Raw genomic sequence first — 21571 nt, 5'->3', positions numbered from 1 at the left:
TACTCAAATTTTATTCTTTAGGTGTGAAATGTCATGGTTGGTAGGGTGCCAGATGTTGTTTCCAGATAGAAATAAGCAATATCATTTTAAACAAACATTGAAGTGTACCATATTTCTGGCACAGTTTCTATAAATGAGAATGTATCCAAGAGATACCAGATCTCTTCTTTGGATGATTTCCTTTGATATTGCCTTGTGGCCACCTGAAAAATGGTAGTTACTTGTTGAGAATGTCAGATGTTGTTAAAAAAAAAACTTGAAGCCCCCAAATCTATAAAAAATTAGACTCTAAAACCTGAAGATACATGTTTTTTAGTGGCATTGTACAAGTAGTGATGCTTTAGGACTCCACACATTGTTTCATGTTCTGTAGGCTAGTCAGCTTTAGGATGAAAACAACTTTTCTTCAGCTTTGAATTTTGACTTAAGTGGCTCAGATGAAAACTTAGAACTAAAGGTACTTAGAACTTCCTGTTAGTGTTGACCTGCTCAGGATTGGGGTTCAGAAGCTAGGAATGAGAGAGTTTTCCAGACCCTGTTTGTTTATATCTCAGTTAGAATCTGGCTAAGTTATCACTGTGCATGATGGGTTTTTTTAAGCTTCGAGATACTAGGTCCTTTTTTCATTTTTGAAAGCAATGTGTGGTTTTGAATTTTAACATTTGCAGTTTATCACTTTTTAAACTATACTGCCATTGAAATAATGAATACTCATACTTGGACATTCATTATCCAGTAAAGTGTTAGGTCTTATGCACCAATATGTTTAAATAGCTTCACATCTAATGTGTTATGGTATTTGTGTTTAAATGAACATATTTTTTAAATCATCTGTGATTTGGTTGGATTAGCTCCATAGGATAAAATACTGACTTAAAAAATCATTGAGCCTGCATGAGATTGGAATAATTAAGTGGTGGTTTCCTTATGAGTATAATTCTTTTGAAAAATATGTGAAACACATGAGTATTTCCCCAGTACTTATGGATATCTTTTTCTTTACAAAGTATTTGAAACATGGCTGGAAAAAAGCTTGTTAATATGAATTGAATAACTGTAAATGTAAACCTGTCCTATCAGATATAACTTACCTAGCATTAATGTCTACTTTTTCCCCCTCTTTTTTTGCCAACGTAAAGTGGCTAAAAGCCAAGGTAAGAGCCATTACTTATCATTTGATCCACAGTATTTCCTCTGTATTGATAGAGGCTGCAGAGCCACTAAAATTTGAAAACTCTTCTTATGTCTGTCTGCTTTTCCCTGTAGGATTTATGTAGATTAAATATACTCAAATTCAGTTCAAATAAGCAACATTTAGCTTGGCTGTGTTAATATATCAAAGATATATTGACATCTACGTTTGTATAGGAACATTAATTTTGCTAACATTTATTGCTTTGCTCATTTTTCGGTAGTTGCCTTGCTTTCATTGACTTACAATTAGGAGGTTTCCCAGACATCATATGTGACTTTGTTACTGAATTGTTAGGATGAAGATGATTTTTCAGATGGGTATTTGAGCAAATTGACAAGTAAGATCTATAGTTTATGTTCATGCCCACATTTCAAAAATTTGTAGGAAACCCAGTGTTTGAATGCAGATAAGTCTGATCTCAGTGAACATGTTTAACAATAAAATAAGATAAACAATCCAGTGATCTCACATGTATTTTGCTACAATGTGATATGAATGGCATAAAATAATAGGAAAACCAAGTGCAAGTGGTTCCTTGACTTTTTAAACTGTAGTACCAAAGTCTTTATTCAAACTGTCTGGGAATCCTTAATTCACATTCTGATATTAAAAAAAAATAATACATGGTGTTAAAACACAAAGAGAACAATTTGATATAAAAATAAAAGCATTTCTTTCTACATTTTAGCACGGAAATAACCAGCCTGCAAGAACTGGCACTCTGTCGAGAACAAATCCTCCTACTCAGAAACCGCCAAGTCCTCCCATGTCAGGCCGGGGAACACTGGGGTAAGAATTCAACTACATTTTACAGAAGAAATTCATATGCTAAAGGAAAAGATGTTTCTGTGACTTAAGTAAGTGTATGGGATCCATGCCACACTACCTTCTCTATGTGACACTACCTTTTACAAATTCATTTTAATTCTTGTTTTCCTGAACAGAATCCCAAATGAATCTGCTGGCTTTGTAATACTCTCTAAAATCTGTACCAGGAAAGTTTTTATATACATATAAATGGCATTGTTTATTTTTTTGTCATCTAATTTTTAAAAAATATAAATCTGACTTGTTTTAAATGGAATGATTAGAGTATTCCAAATGGTGCCTTTGCATGTGTTTACAGTATCTATATTATAGAACTTTGACCAGTGGTCTACTTTTGTGTAGTGTGGCTGAGTCCACAGCTCTTCTGTTTCCCCTATTGGTGTCTGAGACTTAGGGACTCTTTACTTTAGGAAACTATGCACTTTATTTGTAACTATGCTTCTGCTGGTGTTCTTAGGCCTCTTTATACTAGAGTAGCTCCATGGGAAGGCCAGTTGGACAAGTAGAAAAGATAACAGTGGCTTCTTCCTTCTTAATTCTTAGTGTACTAAATATAGCGAATACTTGCCAGGGCATTACGTTTCTTTAAGGTTGCTTTTCTTAATACTGGGAATATTATATTGGATTTCTTATTTTTTGGTGGAGGGGTTGTTCAACAATCAGTCTTCTTTTAAGAAGGTCTTAGTTTTCATTTTTATTAATTAAACCCTCTGCCCCTGAAAAAAAAAAATGAAGTTATTAAACAGAAAAGTCGAAATCATTTATTGAGAAATTAATGATTAGAATAGAATGTATGTCTCCATTTATTGCCATATTGAGGTAGGAATAAGTTGCAGCTTCCTATATAAAGAAATTTAGCTTCCTGTTTAAAGAACAGTGGCTTATGAGTGACTGGACTGAGAATGATGTACATTTTAAAGTTTGATATTACTGAGCATTTAAAAAATTATAATCATAATTTTTAGAAATCAGGTTAGGACTTTAAATTACCCTTTCCTATGTTTTTCTTAGGAAAAGGAAACAAATTTTAGTTTTCATGTTAAAATAACAAAATTCATATATCCCAGTGAAGAATATTTTTTAAAATTACAAACTTTGTTATATATATTTTTAAATCCTGGCATACATGGTCACAAAGGGAAACTCACATATTTTTGGGAAAAATACAATTTTATCTTTTTTATTCATTATTCCTTTTTCCACTATGCTTCTTTAGACGGAATACTCCTTATAAAACCCTGGAACCTGTTAAACCCCCAACAGTTCCTAATGACTATATGACGAGTCCTGCTAGGCTTGGAAGTCAGCATAGTCCAGGCAGGACAGCATCTTTAAATCAGAGACCAAGGACACACAGGTAAGCCTTTAGGTTGAGTATTTGAACATCTCTAAAGTGGGTGTAACTGACTGGTGACAAACTCCTATGGAGGTGCTGAGTAAAGGTGAAGTGCCACTCTAATGCTAATATCAAATGTGAAAGTTGGGGGAATAATATTATATATGTTCCTGTAAATTTGTGTTATAACTTCTGTTTTTTTTTTTTTTTTAAGATTTTTAAACACCTGTTTGTACTATTAATGGATTGTTTGTGTTTCCTCCTTTTGATAGAGGTACAGACTCTATCAGACTCTTTGGGTTAAGACTAAAGAATTTTTTTCTTTTTTTTGTGATGGAGTTTTGCTCTTGTTGCCCAGGCTGGAGTGCAGTGGTGCAATCTTGGCTCACTGCAACCTCTGCCTCCTAGGTTCAAGCGATTCTCCTGTCTCAGCCTCCCAAGTAGCTGGGATTACAGGCCTGTGCCACCACACCCGGCTAATTTTGAGTTGAATCAGGGTTTCTGCATATTGGTCAGGCTGGTTTCGAACTCCTGACCTCAGGTGATCCACCCGCTTTGGCCTTTCAGAGTGCTGGGATTACTGGTGTGAGCCACCGTGCCTGGCCCTAAGAATGTTTTAAAATGCTCTTTTAAAAAAATTTAAGGCAAACCACTCAAATACTTTTGGAGAAAAGATTAACTATCATAGGAATTATACAACGTGATTTAAACTTTCAGAGATTCAAGGAAAGAAGATTGAAGTTAAATCTGAGGGAGACTTTCAAGAGAATCAGTATACTAGAATATGTTTTATTATTATTATTATTATCTTTTTGGAGATGGAGTCTAGCTCTGTCACCCAGGCTGGAGTGCAGTGACGCGATCTCGGCTCACTGCAACTTCTGCCATCCAGGCTCAAGCAATGCTCCTGCCTCAGCCTCCAGAGAAGCTGGGATTACAGGGGCACGCTACCATGCCCGGCTACTTTTTGTATTTTAGTAGAGATGAGGTTTCACCAGGTTGCCCGGGCTGGTCTCCAACTCCTGACCTCAGGTGATCTGCCCACCTTGGCCTCCCAAAGTGTTGGGATTACAGGCGTGAGCCACCGCTCCCGGCCTTGTATTTATTATTTTTGAATGTCCTAAAAATCAATTACCTGGTGGATTTTTTAAAATTTAGTTACAGAGTATAACATTCAGAAAAGTATCCACTTTATTAAGTATACAGCTTGATGGATGGACACACACTCATATAACCGTCACCCAGATCAGAAAATGGAACATTATCAGCAACGCAGAAGCCTCTCAAGCTCCTTCCCAGTTATTGCCTCGACCTTCTTCCCCCAAAATGTAGCCACTTCAATTTTTGAGTGCTTTATAAAACCAGATAAATATATTTTATAACCAAATTTGTTTTATTCTTTAGTTTTCTCTCTCACGTAATAACGTGGGCAGGGAACCTCTCTTTTGCCTTCACTCTTACGTTGGTAAATGAGAGATAACTTATCAAAATGATTTATGGGAATTCCACTAAATAGGGCATATTGAGATGCGAGATGCTAGGTAAGTGGTATTTATTACTATTGCCACTGTTAGTAAACAAATTGTTAAGTTGATATCTGCAGATACTGTATCAAGTCAAGTTCTTTGAGGAACAAAATTGTTCTCTTTGTTGTTATTTGAACTATTGGATCAAAGTATAGGTTTTCTCTATAGTGGAAGCATAGTTTAATCATATTCAACAAACAGTTATTAAGTGTTGTTTCATTAGATATTAGGCATTTGCCAATAAGGCATAGTTCTTTTTTCAAGAGCTCATTCTATTAGAACAGGGATCAGCACACGTTTTCTATAAAGGGCCAGATTGTCAATATTTTAGGATTTGTGGGCCATATGGTTTCTGTTGCAATTACTCAGATCTGTCATTATAGCACAAAAGCAGCCATTGACAATACGTAAATGAATGTGGCTATGTTCCAGTAAAACTTTATTTATAGCACTGACATTCTAATTTCATATAATTTTAATGTGCTACAAAATATTATTCCTCTTTTGATTTTTTTAACTATTAAAAAATGTAAAAGACATTCTTAACTCACAGGTAGTAAAAATCGGGCAATGGACCAGTTTTAGCCCACAGGCTGTAATTTGCCAACCCCTTGTTGGAAAAAAGACAGTAATTGAAGAGGAGCATAATAAGAGGATAAATACTCATATGTCTATGATGCAGTGATGGCACAAAACTAAGTGTTGATCACCTGGCTTGAGGGAGTTAGGGAGGTCTTCACATCTAAGCTGTGTCTGTTATATAAATGGCTTTTTTCTTTTTCTTCCATTAGCATATGATAATCTAATTATAGAATGATCATATTGCAGAAGAAAATAAAAATCTTATCCAGGCATTGCAAATCTTTGCCCTTTAAATTTCTGGGCTCATTGAGCAAATCATGTAGATTTTAAAACATAATAGGGAGCGTAAGGATACATGTACACAAATATATGTTTTTACACATGTACACACATTACTATAAACAACTAGATGGCACAAGATCTAGTTGTTTGTGCCATACCTTACAAGAAGTAAGGCTTGTGCCATACCTTACTAGAAACAACTAGAGAGAGCCACGTCCTACAGCTAACAGGACAGTACATCCACAGGAAGTAGAATAGTAGTGAGGAGTTGATTAGAGTTTATCAGTAGCAACTATTCTAGAATGACCACACTGAAACTTCACTATTGTCTTTCTTTGTCATTATGCTTATTTTCCAGAAAATGTTTGTGTTATCACCTTTCTTTGAGATGAGAGGAAGTTTTCATATTAATTTTAGACTAGAATGGATTACCCTTTTAATTTACTTCCACATTATTTGTACTTTCTCTTTTGTTGTATCTGTTACATTACCTTTTCATGTCAGTTTTCCCATTATGAGCTTCAGACAGTGTGGTTCATCACTGCATTGCTCCCTGCTCTTCATAGCAGGTTTTGAATAAACACTTGTTGACCCATTGTACTGTAAGATTTTGTTGGTGATAAATATTTCAGCAGAGATGGTTTTAAGTACTGTGTTATCATTATATTGGTTCCAGATAGGTTGAGAAGTAGAGGAAACCATTTCAAATATTAGGATTAAGGTTTGTGATGAATAGTTAAAAAAATTCTTGTTACACGCACACACATGCACACACACACACACACACACCCTCCCATTCCCTTCCTCCCTCCCTCTCCCCTCTCTCCCTCCATCTCTCCTTCCCTTCCTCCCTCCCTCCTTCCCTTCCCCGCTTCTTCTCTCCCTCCCTCCCTTCCTTCCTCAGGTTCTGCGTTCCCAGAGTCAGCCCGTCTCAGGTTGAAAATACAGTATTCATGGGATGCAGACCCCGTGGATACAGAAGACCGACTTTTCATATCCACTGGTTCTGTAGGGCCAGCCGCAGGACTTGAACATCCATGGGTTTTGGTATCCAAGGGGGTTCTTGAAACCAATCCTCCAAGAATACTGAGGGGTGACTATATGACATAAAAGGAGTATTCAGTGGCCTTGGGTGATTACAGTTTTTTTTTTAATATGTCTCTAGAATTGGTTTTTCACAATTTTTTTTTCTTTTCAGTGGAAGTAGCGGAGGAAGTGGAAGTCGAGAAAACAGTGGTAGCAGTAGTATTGGCATTCCCATTGCTGTGCCTACACCTTCGCCACCCACTATTGGACCAGGTGTGTTATTTATTAATCTGTGTTTAATACGTGATAATATTTATGAGCTTTATTGTGGAAGGCTGAAATAAATTAGTCACATTGAGTAAAATTATTAATTAAATTTGTGATTGTTGCTAGAATAAAGGCTGATAACAAATTTAACAATGTTTTTAGATTGTTTTTCACAAAGTCTATAGGATTTCGCCAGCTGTTTCTCCTTATATATACTGTATATTAAGTAGTTTTGTTAAATAACTTTTTGTTAGCCATTTTGCTTTAGAAATGTATTCATTCCTCAGTGTCCATAGGGGATTGGTTCCAAGGTCCCCTGCAGATACCAAAATGCATGGATGCTCAAGTCCTTTCTATAAACTGGTGTAGTATTTGCATATAACCTACACACATCCTCTCATATTGTTTAAATCATCCCTAGATTACTTATAATACCTAATACAATATAAGTGTTACTTAAATAGTTATATTGTATTGTTTAGGGAATAGTGACAAGAAAAATAAGTCTGCACATGTTCAGTACAGATGTAGCCATCCCCTTTTTTCCCCGAAATATTTTTGATCTATTATTGATTGAATCCAGGGACGAAGAACCCCATGGATATGGAGGGCTGACTGTATTTGCCTAGCATACTAGTCAAGAATGACATTTATTATTTCAAGAGCAAACCAGTATTGTATGATACTCCAGCTGGAGAATCAGTGTCTATAAAGGTGAATTATGTTTCTAGGAGTTTTAATGTTGCCTTGCAGGCCAGTATCTGCTCTGGTGGTTGCTTATTTTGTGACTTTACTACATTTATCTGTGATATTCAATATATATTTCAATAAAATGCAATACATGTAAAATAAGATTAAGATAGGAAAGTTATTTTACTTTCAGAAAGTATGAAAATTTCAAAAATCCTTGGAGGGCATTAAATTAGCCTCTTGATTTTTAGTAAATGAAATGGAGACTTTTTATATTGTTAAAATGTATATTTTAAAAATATGATAATGAAAAATGTTAGAAAAAAATTCTTAGCTTTTCAAGCATATTTTTGAAAAAGGAGAAAAAGCCACTTATAAACATAGGCATATTTGATAGTTAAGGCAGGTATAAATTTGGTAGCCTCTTTACCTACAAAATTCATACTCATTTGAGCATGCTTTACATGTGGGTATCTTTTTTCTTTTTATTTCCAATATATTGTACTTTCTTGCTGTTTCAAAATGTTGAGTTTTCTTTTCTTGTACTCTGACCTGAATTATAAACTATTTTATTAGAAAACATTTCTGTCCCTCCTCCTTCTGGAGCTCCACCAGCACCACCTCTGGCACCACTTCTCCCAGTGAGCACTGTGATAGGTGAGATTGCATAGCCATTGCAGCCATTGAACTCACTTTACATAATTCATAATAAACTCCTCTGTGCTAGTAGAGTGCTAGCATTTATAGTTATCAGCTTGCAGGTGATAATACAAAGATTAAAGTATTAAATCTAATATCACTAACTTCTGGTGAAAGGCTTCTGCACTTACACAGTAAACAAATATAAAACAACTTTTTCTATAATATGAAATGCTTGGTTTATAACCAACTTAATGTGTTTTTTATTTGTTGTTTGTTTAGATTTTTCTAGTCTAATCCCCCCACCCAGCACAAGTGAAACTTAATTTGGAACTCTCTGGTATATACAACAGTCAAAGGATCAGGGTGAAGGTGGGGACAGGAGGAGAAAAATTGAAAGGCAAATGATACATGTGGGATGGGGTACTCTGAGGCTTTCCTGTGAATCATAGTTTGAAAAACTCTGATATGGCCCGTTTTTTATGACATCTCAGGATGCCATGAAATAGTTTATCGATAAAATGCATTTAAATTGTTCACAAGTTGGGGATGACTGGACTGAGCATATAAGGAATTTTAAATGTATTTTAAATGTCAATGTAAAAACCATTGAGTCTAGAAATACACAATCACAGTAATCTGGGTAGAAATGGATAATGAGGTGTTCAAATAAGGAGAGCTGAGTTTCAGGTTAGGTGAAATAAAGCTGTCTAACAGCATATCTTTTCAAAACATCTGCACATACCAAGGAAAAGAGAGAAAGGAGGTAATAAAATGAAGACCCTTGGCTCAAGCCTGTAATCCCAGCACTTTGGGAGGCCGAGACGGGTGGATCACGAGGTCAGGAGATCGAGACCATCCTGGCTAACAGAGTGAAACCCCGTCTCTACTAAAAAATACAAAAAACTAGCCGGGCGAGGTGGCGAGTGCCTGTAGTCACAGCTGCTCGGGAGGCTGAGGCAGGAGAATGGCATGAACCAGGGAGGCGGAGCTTGCAGTGAGCTGAGATCCGGCCACTGCACTCCAGCCTGGGCGACAGAGCAAGACTCCGTCTCAAAAAAAAAAAAAAAAAAAAAAAAATAAAGACCCTAAGAATAGAAATTGTTAGTAGAAAATCTGTGAGAAAAAAACGGCCTCAACCCAATTAATAATCAGGAGAATTAAAATTAAAACCACAGTGAAATACTATTTTATATCCAGCAGACAGGTTAAAAGGTAGAAGTTTGCTGGTATCAGTGTTGGTGAGGAAAGCAAATTGCTGGTGGGAGTTTATTAATGTGTACACTCACTTCAGAAAGTAATTTGTTGTTACCTAGTCAAGTTGAACATGTACCCTACCCTAGATTTATCAATTTCATTTCTACGTATTTACCCTAGAATACTAGGTCTCAAATATGGTTAAGGGACCCCTGAGGATTACCAAGATCCTTTCATGGAGTTTTTGAGGTCAGAGCTCTATTCATTATTTGTCCTTTTCATTCTCATTCTGTTATAATTATATGGTGGAATTTTCTAGAAGCTGCATGAAGTATTGATAAAGTCATTGCTTTGACTTCTAATGAAATGTGTACTTGTGTATTCATATGTTTTAAAGATATATCAGTTTTAGTATCTAATGTAATTATCTACAGCTATAACCCATGTCAACAAAAGGCTTTTGGGGTTGTCTAAGAGTGGACCCTAAGACCAAAAAGTGTGAAAACTGCTGTCCTAGAGCAGTGGTTTTCAGAGTGTCATCCCCAGACAATCAGTATCTGGGAACTAGTTAGAAATACAAATTCACAGGTCCCTTCTAGGCCTAATTCAGTCTGGAAACTGAGGATGGGGCCAGCAGTCTGTATTATAACAAGCTGTCAGGCCGGGCACAGTGGCTCACGCCTGTAATCCTAGCACCTTGGGAGGCTGAGGCAGGCGGATTGCTTGATCCAGGAGATCGAGACCAGCCTGGGCAACATAGCAAGACTTCATCTCTGCAAAAAATACAAAAAATGTAGCCGGGCATGGTGGTGCATGCCCGTAGCCCCAGCTACTCAATAGGCTGAGGTGGGAGGATGGCTTGAGCCTGAAAGGTAGAGGTTGCAGACAGCTGAGATTGTGCCACTGCGCTGTAGCCTGGGTGACAGAATGAGACCCCATCTTAAACAAAACACAAGGCCTTAAGAAGAAATACTGATCAATGATGAAGTTTGAGAACCACTGTCCTAGAGATTCAGGAATTATATTTAGGAATGTTCATAGTGGTAGTATTGATAGCACAAATCTCAATAAAACCAAAATGTCTAATAGTGGTAGAATGGATAAATAAATTATGATATATTTACATACAAATAAAATAGCAAAAATGAATGACTGATATACATAGCCACATGGATGAATTTTTGAAAATATTATCAAGAAAAAGAGCAATTCAACAATATGTATAGATTCATTCTATTACAAAAGTTTATAAATTTGTAAAAACGATGTGTATTAAGGTTATATATGTGTATGTGTGTGTATATATATATATGGTAAAAACTATTTACAAAAGAAAGAAAATGTTTAACATATACCTTGTGGGGGTCGGAATCCAGGAGAGGAGCACCCAGGAAGCCTCAGTGATCTTGTTAATATTCGATTTCTTGAGCTGTATATATTATTTAGATTTTTTTATACACACATGTATGTGTATAATTCACATGTATAACACATAATGATGCATATAAGTCGCACACCGTTTGGCATTATTTATTTTATGATAAAATGTTAAATTCTAAAATAGGCTCAGAATTGCTAAATGATTGGCTTTTTTTCTTGAATCACCAACAAAAATAACTCGGATTCTATACACTTTTTTATACAAGCCAGAGAAATGTAAAATCCTTTTACAGAGATTTCTATTAAAAATGGTTGGCTGGGAGTGGTGGCTCACACCTGTAATCCAGCATTTTGGGAGGCCAAGGTGGGAGGATTGCTTGAGCCCAGGACAAGACCACCCTGGGCAACATAGTGAGACTCTGTCTCTACAAAACATAAAAAATTAGCTGGGTTTGGCGGCGCTCTCCTGTATCCCCAGCTACTCAGGAGGCTGAGGTAGGAGGATTGCTTGAGTCCAGGAGGTTGAGGCTGCAGTGAGCTGTGATCCCACCACTCTACTCCAGCCTGGGCGACAGAGTCAGACTCTTTACCCAAAATAAAAAACTAAAAACAAAAACAGTTAAAGACTTACTCTTTTTTTTTTTTTTTTTTTTTTTTTTTTGAGACGGAGTCTTGCTCTGTCACTCAGGCTGGAGTACAGTGGTGCAATCTTGGCTCACTGAAACCTCCATCTCCCGGGTTCAAGTGATTCTCCTGTCTCAGCCTCCTGAGTAGCTGGGATTACAGGCGTGTGCCTCCATGCCTGGCTAATTGTTGTATTTTTAGTAGACACGGGTTTTCGCCATGTTGGCCAGGCTGATCTCAAACTCCTAAACTCAGGTGATCCGCCTGCCTCGGCCTCCCAAAGTGCTGGGATTACAGGCATAAGCTACCGCACCTGGCCCTTAAATGCTTATTTCTTGGCTCTCTGGAAAAACCTAGCTGTCCAAAATTACTTATTCACGAAGGCTTTTGAATAGACAATTATTTTTAAACTGTTTTCTTTTTAGAAAATGAGCATGTGGATGATTCAAATAATTAGTGACTGCCTATGACTTGGGAGTTCCAAAATGTTAGATCAGCACTTGTCTTAATGAACAACCTCTGCTGTATGGTTTTATCTAATACCTTGTGTGACCTCTAAGAATGATTAGACAACTGAATGAAGATAAACTAGGACGCTGGCTTTTTACTTACTCTGTCATTGTTTGTTGTTTAGATGGGGCAAGGAAAATAATAATAATCCCGAAGTTAACCTTGGAAAGTATAGTTAACTTTAGAGGCTTTGAACTCTATTAACGTTTTAAATATGAAACTTTTGAAATGTTGGGAAAGATGGCACTTAATACAATGTTAAGTATTAATATTTTCATCAGTTTCATTATTAACTGATGAAAAAATATATATGAGCATGCTAATTTTTTTATTTTTAAAAAGCAGATGCTTTGGATGTACTGTGGAAAAGCAGCTCTCCAGGCATGGAGAAAGAGAATAGATTTTCTAAACAAAACTGCCTTAAAATGCCATATTTTATAGAGTCAAAAAATGTTCTGCTTTTGTCAGTTATAAAAATTTAATAGGGAAAATGTATGTTAATCTTAGAAATTTGGAGGTCTACAACAAATCTGACATTACATGAAAGTGCTTTGAAACTAGAAATGGTACTTTTCTTAAAAAATGATTTTACCTAATATGTATTGATACTAATAACTGCTAATTCAATAAAAACTCAAAAATACTAGTAAATAAAAATTTATTGTTTAACTTGGATTTGGCTAGATAGAGTCTTATAATGTGAATCAAAATTCTGAAAGTTTTGTCAGTGGAAAGGAAGAAGTTTGTAAACCAGACATGAATCTACTTATATCTAAAGACTGATGCTTTCTGCCTCACACTGTCTTTTGGTACTTATTTTATTGGAAAGACAGTTTACATATAAAAGCTATATATTTGAAAATGTACAAAAAATTATATATAATATTAGCAAAGTATCATTTGGGATTGTGTTTTTTAAAAGCTTGGGAATATTACTTATTTACTTTTACAGCTTTCCATGCAGCTGTTTTTTTTTCTCTCTGTTTTTGACTTTGGAGATAAAGTTACTTGATTTTTATCTTTACTTTTGTCTTTATTTTGTGCCTTGGTCTTGAAAAAGTAATAAATATTTCTTACTGAGGCCCCCTCCCGCTTTGTTCTGCCATCTAAGGTGATTACAATGCTCAAGTCTCTTTGTTGGTTGCCTTTGACTAATGCTTTTCAGCAGCCCCGGGCTCAGCTCCTGGTTCCCAGTATGGCACAATGACCAGGCAGATCTCTCGACACAACTCTACTACTTCTTCGACATCTTCTGGTGGATACAGACGAACTCCCTCTGTGACTGCTCAATTTTCTGCTCAGCCCCATGTTAATGGAGGTCCACTTTATTCTCAAAATTCAAGTAAGCTTGTGCTTTGCAGGCATACAGCAACAGTGGAGCTCCTTTTGAAGGAAATTATTTGAAACTGTTATTCTTGCCAGTGATAGACAACAATTGAAAACCATGCTGTTTCATGTTTATTTTTGTTTTAGGATTTTGTCCTTGAATCATACCATTTTAAGAGTAATCGCTTACCACTTTCTCTTCCAAAATTTAGACCTATCAAGTATATTTAACTAAATTTATCAAGACATGTCTATATTGAGTATACTAAAATTTAACTTTAATATGCTATTTTATTACATAAGTAAAACTAGAGAACAAAAACATTGCAGAAATAAACTGAATTTATTGGCATGTTCGAGACAGCTTAGTAATGGTAAAATTAAAGACACAAACATTGTCAAAGTTTTCCTTTAAATTAATATAATGAAATTGCTGGCTATCACTTTTAAGGTCATTAACCTATTCAGAAATGAGTTCAAAACCAATTAAAACTGTTTGTGATGCCTGCTTAATTACTCTGTCTTTGAATAATTCTAATGGTGGGAATTTCTTCTGATTTCCTTCTGTTTACCTCAAATTGCACATCTCAACACTAATTGCAATCAGTATTTAAAAGCTGATAAGAGAAGAAAATAGTTTTAGCATATAATGTTAGGAAGTTAGAATAATGTAGGGTAGTCATTAATATCACTTTCCATATTAAGATGTTCAGTGCAAAAAAGAAAACAAAATCAGAAATGAAACTGTTGTCCACCGTTTGCTTTTAGCTTACAGTTGTGCCTACTGGGCATAGACTGAGACAAGCTTTCCTACAGGGCTTTTGTGGCTCTTTCTAGAGCTACATGTTATTTTAGTTTATACAACAACACTTAATACTCAGTGAATTCTCCATATTTACATAGGAGGTTGCTTTAAGCTCTTTGCATTTATAATGAATGACTCGTATATGTGTCTTAAAGCAGAGTTAGGGGAAAGTGTTTTTTTGAGACGGAGTTTCACTGTTGTCACCCAGGCTGGAGTGCAGTGATGCATCTCGGCTCACTGAAACCTCCGCCTCCCAGGTTCAAGCGATTCTCCTGTCTCAGCCACCTGAGTAGCTGGGATTACAGGCGCCTGCCACTACACCTAGCTAATTTTTGTATTTTTAGTAGGGACAGGATTTCACCATGTTGGCCAGGCTGGTCTCGAACTCCTGACCTCAGGTGATCCACTCACCTCAGCCTCCCAGGATGCTGGGATTACAGGCGTGAGCCACTGCGCCCAGCCGAAAGTTCTCATTAGTTTTTTGTTTATAATTTAAAGATAAATTATGTTATAGCAAAAATTCCTAAGAATTGAAAACCACTTTAGCAGAAATATCAAAATTCACGAGTAATCCCAAAATTTATATAGCTTTTATCCAGACTAAAATATTAAAGCTACTGAGAAGTGTTAAACTTCACTAAATAGGATTTTACCTAAGATTTGGTATCAAAAGGTAGCCAGTGTCTGTCTAAATATTCTAGATTATCTAATAATTCACTTCACTTGTTTTGTCAACTTTATTTTTTTCATATTCTGAATTTTTAGATCCCATCTTTTTGTTTATCATTTTCCTTTTCCCTACTTTAGACATTTAATTTACTCTGCAAATAGGATTTTTGGTGACTCTTTTATATAATACATAGTTTTATAGTTTTAGCAATGCCTGCGTGGATTATTTTCAAACAGGATACTTTAATTAATGACTACGTTCTTTTGAATATTGGAAAGCAAATTTGGCCTAAAATTTTAAATAAATGATTATGTTTTGTCAAATTAATTATCCTTCAATCTGAGTTACTGTTGGTGTTGTACTACTGGTAGTAGTATGTGAATGTTTTTAGTGTTTTGATGTGCACATTTTCCCTTCTGTCTAAATGTAGTAATGATTAGTATCTTCACAGCATAGCTTTTCTTTTTCATTACATACTAACCAGCATGGCTAGTTACTAAGAGTTGTTTCTAAACACTTTTTTAGCTTTGTGAGAGTTTTCTGTTTTTTAAGTCAAAACCTCTAACCTTTTATTTAAGAGCCTTCTATAGCATATTAGAATGAAATAGGATTGGTTTCATAGTGAATTGAATGTTATTTTTAGCTATACAATGAATATTAATGCACATAATTGCTTTGTTACTTCTTTGAACACTGAACTTCTTTCAAATTTTTATGCTTACCAACAGAATTTGCACGTTAGATTAATTGAAGCAACCTTTTGATTAATCCTTGGTAACCAATAAATTGTTTTTCTCTATCAATTTAGTGTTACTACTTGGTGACTACCAACAGATTAAATTTTGCTATCAAGTCCTACTGACTTTTTCTAAGCAATCTTTGGCAATTACTTGTTAAAATGAGACAAAGTCACAAGCATATGAATGTTTACTTTTAGTGTATGTTATAATTTTTAATACATGAGTATTTGGTATTTCCTGTCAATTATGTCATCTCCACAAATACATGTGAATGTGTTTCAAGCTATCCAATGAGTTGTTAAAAATTAATGCAAAGAATTACATATTTTAACTTATTGGAGATCAGGTTTCCTTTTTCAGAACAGTGATAAGGTCACTTTTGAGATATCCCATGAAACTGAATGATTAACATGATATATTCCCTTGTAAATTTAGGACTGATATTTTTAAAAATAAAATTGCCAAATTAAATCACAACCTTGTTTTACAAACAAGAGTTTTTCCTGGAGAGCTGTGTGTGAATTTAGATATATAATAAGAACTGTCTTTAAAGGAAACCTGTGATTAATAGTTTTATTGATATATGAAATAAACAGCTATTATATATTTGTTTTATTTATTTGGGTCCCAATTTACAACATTACCTTAAAGCTAGACAAACCTGTTATAGTTATGGCAAAGACACAATATTCTGGAAACCTATGTAGGTATTTCATTGTTACCTATTTTAGAAGTCTTTCCTTATAATTTGAAAATTTTATTTTACCAAATAAAGTGAGTGTGATGGTAAATTTAAATCTTTCCCAAACAATATAACATTAGGATTAAATTAAGTATATTTGTTCTTTTATAAAATTAATTAATTGGCTAAGCACAACTTGGCCTTTAGGTTTGCTTGTGGGAAATGTACTCGAAGGTTCTGCAGGTTTTTGTTTTGTTTTTTGTTTTGTTTTGTTTCATTTGCAAACTGTTCTTTGCATACTTATGTTTGTGGTCCTTGTAACTGACTTCTGCTTTTTGTTTGTTTCCTTTTCTTTCCTTTATCTGTTTTACTTCCCCCATACTGTGTTGTTGCTACCAGTTTCTATTGCTCCACCCCCTCCCCCTATGCCTCAGTTGACTCCACAGATACCTCTCACAGGCTTCGTGGCCAGGGTGCAGGAAAACAGTAAGTTTGGAAAAACTGAGCTATGGAAGAGTAGAGGCTGTCTCCTTATAGCATGCATGGCTGACGATGAGTCATCGTTTTCCTTACTTTTATTGAGAAGCTAATCTTATCTTGAAAATAGGTGCAGATATGTTACTGAAACTGAAGAGCACGGTCTTCAGTTTTTTCTCTTTGTGTGCATGGTTACTGACCCATATAAATTTCAAAGCTGCAGTTTTCTTATGTCTTTACATGATCCTAAAACAGGAGATCTGATCTTTACATAATCTCAAGGAAAGAATAATCAAACACAAAAATTCAAATTGTATGGGAACTTTTAGCTTCTAATATTTATTAGAATTAGAAAGCATATTTTATTTTAATAAATTTATCAAGATATAGGTAGATATACTATGAGATTAAATTTAATATGAAATTGGGGCAGGTTTTCCCCCCTTAATTACAAAAAAATTTTAGGGAAAGCTTTGTAGCCTCAGATTTTCGTACATACATGATATTGAATCTACGTAAAGGTTCATTGTTTGGATAAGATTGAATGGCCAAGAATAAGTAAATTACATTGATGCTATCCATTTCAGGGTGAGTGATAAGCAATTTAGCATCCTTTTCACATTTTGGCTACATCCAGGCCCACGAAGATTGTTTCTGAATATGAAAATCAGTTAACTTTTTTAGTTCTTCTCTTGAATGAAGTTCAGGGATTTTTTTTTTTTTTTTTTTTTTTTTTTTTTGGCGGGCGGGGGGGAAGTTATTTTGGATATATAGCTTTAATCAGGATAGACTAATTTATATTACTGCCTGATTACTTTTGAAATTCCAGAAGATGTATAATCCTAACTGCATGATCACAGTGAATGTTATATAAAGTGAAAAATACCACTATTTTACTGAATTATAATATGCTAGAATAGCATATTGATGGTAATGTGGTCTATTTTTAATTTACTTCATTTGGACCATCACCATGAAAATAAATCTCAGGATGGTTTGAACAAATGAATAACCCACTTGCCCAGCCTATCCTCCAAGACGATATATTGTGGCAAATTCCATTCTTCAGCTTTTGCTGACCCTGTTATGTTATTCTCCCCATTCCCTCCCTTCTGCCAGTCAAATATTTGTGTACTCGATGTTATGTGCCAGGCTCTGTGAAAAATACCAGCAGTTTAAGACAAAAGCCCCTTCCTTCAGGAAATGTGTGATCCAATTGGCTTGTTATAAAATGTTGTTTCGTAATGTTGACATTTCTGAGTGTAAGCCATCCTTACTGTTAATATGTGTTTGAAAACCCTAATGTGTGCAAACCTTTAAAAAGATATGAATAATCAGCCTGGGCAACACGGCAAGACCCTGTCTGTACAAAAAATAAAAAATTAGCCAGGTGTGGTGGCATGTGCCCGTAGTTCCAGCTACTAGGGAGGCTGAGGCTGGGGCATCATTTGAGTCCAGGACGTCAAGGCTGCAGTGAGCCATGATCGCACTACTGCACTCCAGCCTAGGAGTGCAAAAATAAATAAATGCATGGATGGATGGATAGATAGAAGTGAATCTTATTTTTAAAAATAAATGAGTAAGGGTAAACTGCTGGTCATTAATGCTGCAGAGTTTAAAGACAGACAGTGCGAACTTTTGAACTGCCATACCACTAACAGTTATTAGGAAATAATTTAAAATAGTCATAATGCACTTCAGTTTTGTGAGTCCAATGGTGACTGACTAGCTATTTGGTAAATCTTTTCTTTATATAGAAATCCAGTATTAGTGTGCATTATTCTAGGCATGTGTGGTCTTTGCTAAAGAGGCTCTTGGTATTAGTTCTTTTTACCAAACATACGAACTTGGGTCAGTGATTCTCCTTGTGCCACAGATTCCCTAACTTTATTTGGTTTCTGTTTTCTTTGAAAGTATGTTAGGAAGATTGGTGTTAAAATATGTATCAGTACTTTAAATGTTTTATGAAGTACAAATTTTATGTGTTCTTCTCTTAAATACCCAGTTTATTATGACACTCAAAGTGGGTGATAATGAATGCATGTAGCAGTTAGCCTATTAATAAGTGTTTCAATTTAAGATACCAGCCTCTAAAAAAGTCAGCAGTGTGTTTGCATCTCTTTATGATTATGCAGAGAATTAGATTAACCAAGACTTCTGCCATAATTTGAAGATAAGACATGTAGATTTACAACAGTTGGACATAAAGACAATTTCGTGAAAACATTGAACTAGTGTGATAAATCGAGAGTAAATTCAAAGTACCCACATATATAATTTACACATTAAGCCAAACTAAGGATATGAACTATGGCTGTTTGATGTTAGGAGGGGTCCATACCCATTTTCCTGTCCTCAATAATATTAAAAAGTTTTATAGAGGAAGTTATGGACAACGATAAAATAGATCTAGGAATGAGGCAGAAAATTTAATTGTAGACCCGTTTGATAGGTATTAGAGTGAGCATTACCATACAAGATTTGTTTTCTAATAGCCCTTTCATCCCTCAAGAGGATAAAATAGAAATCACAGCATTGAAGTGGTTATGAAAATAGGGTCATTATCTGCAAATATTTTAAACCTGGAGCCCTTGGTTGTATATTCAGCACATTATTCCCAGGACGGTAAACGTTTAAACCTGTATGACAAATAGATTACGGCTGATTTCTTTGATCACGTAAATAGCCCCAGAAATTGGCATTTGATTTAGTGTGTTTGTATTATGAACTTCTCCCCTGCAGGAATTATATAATTCCTGTATCAATCTGTATGAAAACATTTTCATATGTCTTTTGAACTTTTAAAGAATTTTATGGATCAGAAATTTAAGTTAAGCACTAGTTGGGTTCCAGCTTTGAATTCTTTAAGTAATAGGAGCATTTTTACCTGATATTATGCTAGTTCATTGAACAGAGCTCTAGCCTGACATTTTCCCATTTCCCTGTTTACACCTTTGACTATGTAAAGCACACACATATATACTGACCACGACCATCTAGAGTTTGAGGTATGAGTCATTTTTATTGTTTTGTTTACTATAAGTTTCTTTTTGTTTGTTTTTTTAATTACATCTTCAACACTTTATGTTTAAATCTTAATTGTTGATGTATTCTTAGAAAATTGAATCTTTAGGATCTAGGCTTGCCCTCATCCTGTGCTTATGTTTTACTAGCAATAACGCAAAATTTTAGCTTGCTTTCTACAAAAAAACTGATTATGAATATAAACATTTTTAAAAATATTCAATTAGATTTTCTACTGGTTGGGGATTCTTCTTCCATTTTTTCAACTTGTAAAATGTAAATAACAGAGTAGAAAATCTATACACAGAAGCAGACCTAATACCACCAACTTTAACTTTCTCTCCATCAAAACAAACAATAATCAGCAAAGAAACAAAAATCTGTCCATGGGAGACTCAATTTTTAGGGAACCAAAGCTGTTTCAAGCCAAAATCGGGCATGAATGAGCAGAGTGAAAAGTGATCAAACCATTAATGTAATGTTACTCATATCGTTTACTGCAGTCCAAATGACAAAAGTGACATAGATTTAGTTTAGGTTGTTAACATTTGTCCCGATCTGAACCTTGGAATAAGGAAACTACTCCTATAATCCTTATAAAAAGAGACATTGTCTCCTAACACCCTGCATTCATTAATTTGTAATACTTACAGATACACTTATTTTTAGCTCATTTTGTTATTTTTAAATGATTCTTGAGTAGCATAAACTTTAACACACCAAGCTTTTATTTCTAATCATTGCATGTTTTATTATAGTGCATGCTGTACTTAAGTTAGAGCTTTCTTAAATTCTGTTAACTTATAACTTTCCATCTAGACTTATTTGTGATTCAAATCAATCATATGAATCTTTTTAGTTGCTGATAGTCCAACTCCACCGCCACCACCTCCACCAGATGACATTCCCATGTTTGATGACTCTCCACCTCCCCCACCACCACCTCCAGTGGATTATGAAGATGAGGAGGCTGCAGTAGTTCAGTATAATGATCCATATGCAGATGGGGATCCTGCTTGGGCCCCCAAGAATTATATTGAGAAAGGTAAGGTACAATCATTGAATTGATGTGAAGGAATATAACCTAATTGTAGAAATTTAGGACTATAAAGAACATCTAGTCCAATGTTTCTCAGCCTTTTAAACTGCCTTACCAGCGAAGATGATTTACTTAAACCTTACTTCCTAAGCTTTGTATTATTCCCAGTGTACAGGGTGATTCTTTCTTTGTATTTTAAATTAAAATTGCAGTGTTAGATTTGCTTTCAAACTACATATGTGTTCAGCTGAAGATTAACTTGCTGGATGGCATTTTGTAGATGAAACAGCTAAGGCACAAAAATGGAGTTATATGTAATTAGTAAAGATTTTAAAAGTTCTGTCAAGCTCTGTTGATGACCTTTCATATCTAAATATAGATGGTCCCTGAATTACAATGGTTCAGTTTAGGATCTTTTCAACTTTATGATGGTACAAAAATGATATGCATTCAGTATGCTTCTCAACTTATGATGTAGCTTTGTCTGGATAAACCTGTTATAAGTAAAAAATGTAAGTTATAGGTTGAAAACGTACTTTCAATTTACAATATTTTCCACTAAACAGTGGGTTTATTGGGACATAACCCCATCATATGGAAGTGGAGGAGCATCTGTCTTTAAAAATTTATTAGTACTATCATGAGAAAAGCCTCAATTAAGGCGTCAGGTGATTTTATAAAAGAGAAGACAAATTACCAGGATTATATTTCATGAAACTATGAACT

The 21571-nt window shown here is 35.0% G+C and overlaps 1 protein-coding gene across 17 annotated transcripts in view; it reads left to right on the top strand.

Moving 5' to 3' along the window:
* Positions 1-21571, top strand: part of ABI1 (abl interactor 1) — a 118082-nt gene that overhangs the window by 92702 nt on the left and 3809 nt on the right. Inside the window, exons 4-11 of one of the 17 annotated variants that reach the window (XM_050804530.1) lie at positions 1140-1154; positions 1884-1984; positions 3240-3380; positions 6948-7048; positions 8309-8389; positions 13251-13424; positions 16705-16791; positions 20666-20851. In XM_050804530.1, the coding sequence (XP_050660487.1) occupies positions 1140-1154; positions 1884-1984; positions 3240-3380; positions 6948-7048; positions 8309-8389; positions 13251-13424; positions 16705-16791; positions 20666-20851 (886 nt within the window). Of the gene's footprint in view, positions 1-1139; positions 1155-1883; positions 1985-3239; positions 3381-6947; positions 7049-8308; positions 8390-13247; positions 13425-16704; positions 16792-20665; positions 20852-21571 lie in introns of all 17 variants that reach the window. The other 16 variants (XM_050804529.1, XM_050804532.1, XM_050804534.1 and 13 more) reach the window with 16 other exon arrangements.

Source organism: Macaca thibetana, chromosome 9 (genome assembly GCF_024542745.1).
Source record: "Macaca thibetana thibetana isolate TM-01 chromosome 9, ASM2454274v1, whole genome shotgun sequence".
NCBI classification, from domain to species: domain Eukaryota; kingdom Metazoa; phylum Chordata; class Mammalia; order Primates; family Cercopithecidae; genus Macaca; species Macaca thibetana.
Note: the sequence above shows the minus strand (reverse complement) of the source record. Positions and strands in the feature narration are given on the sequence as shown.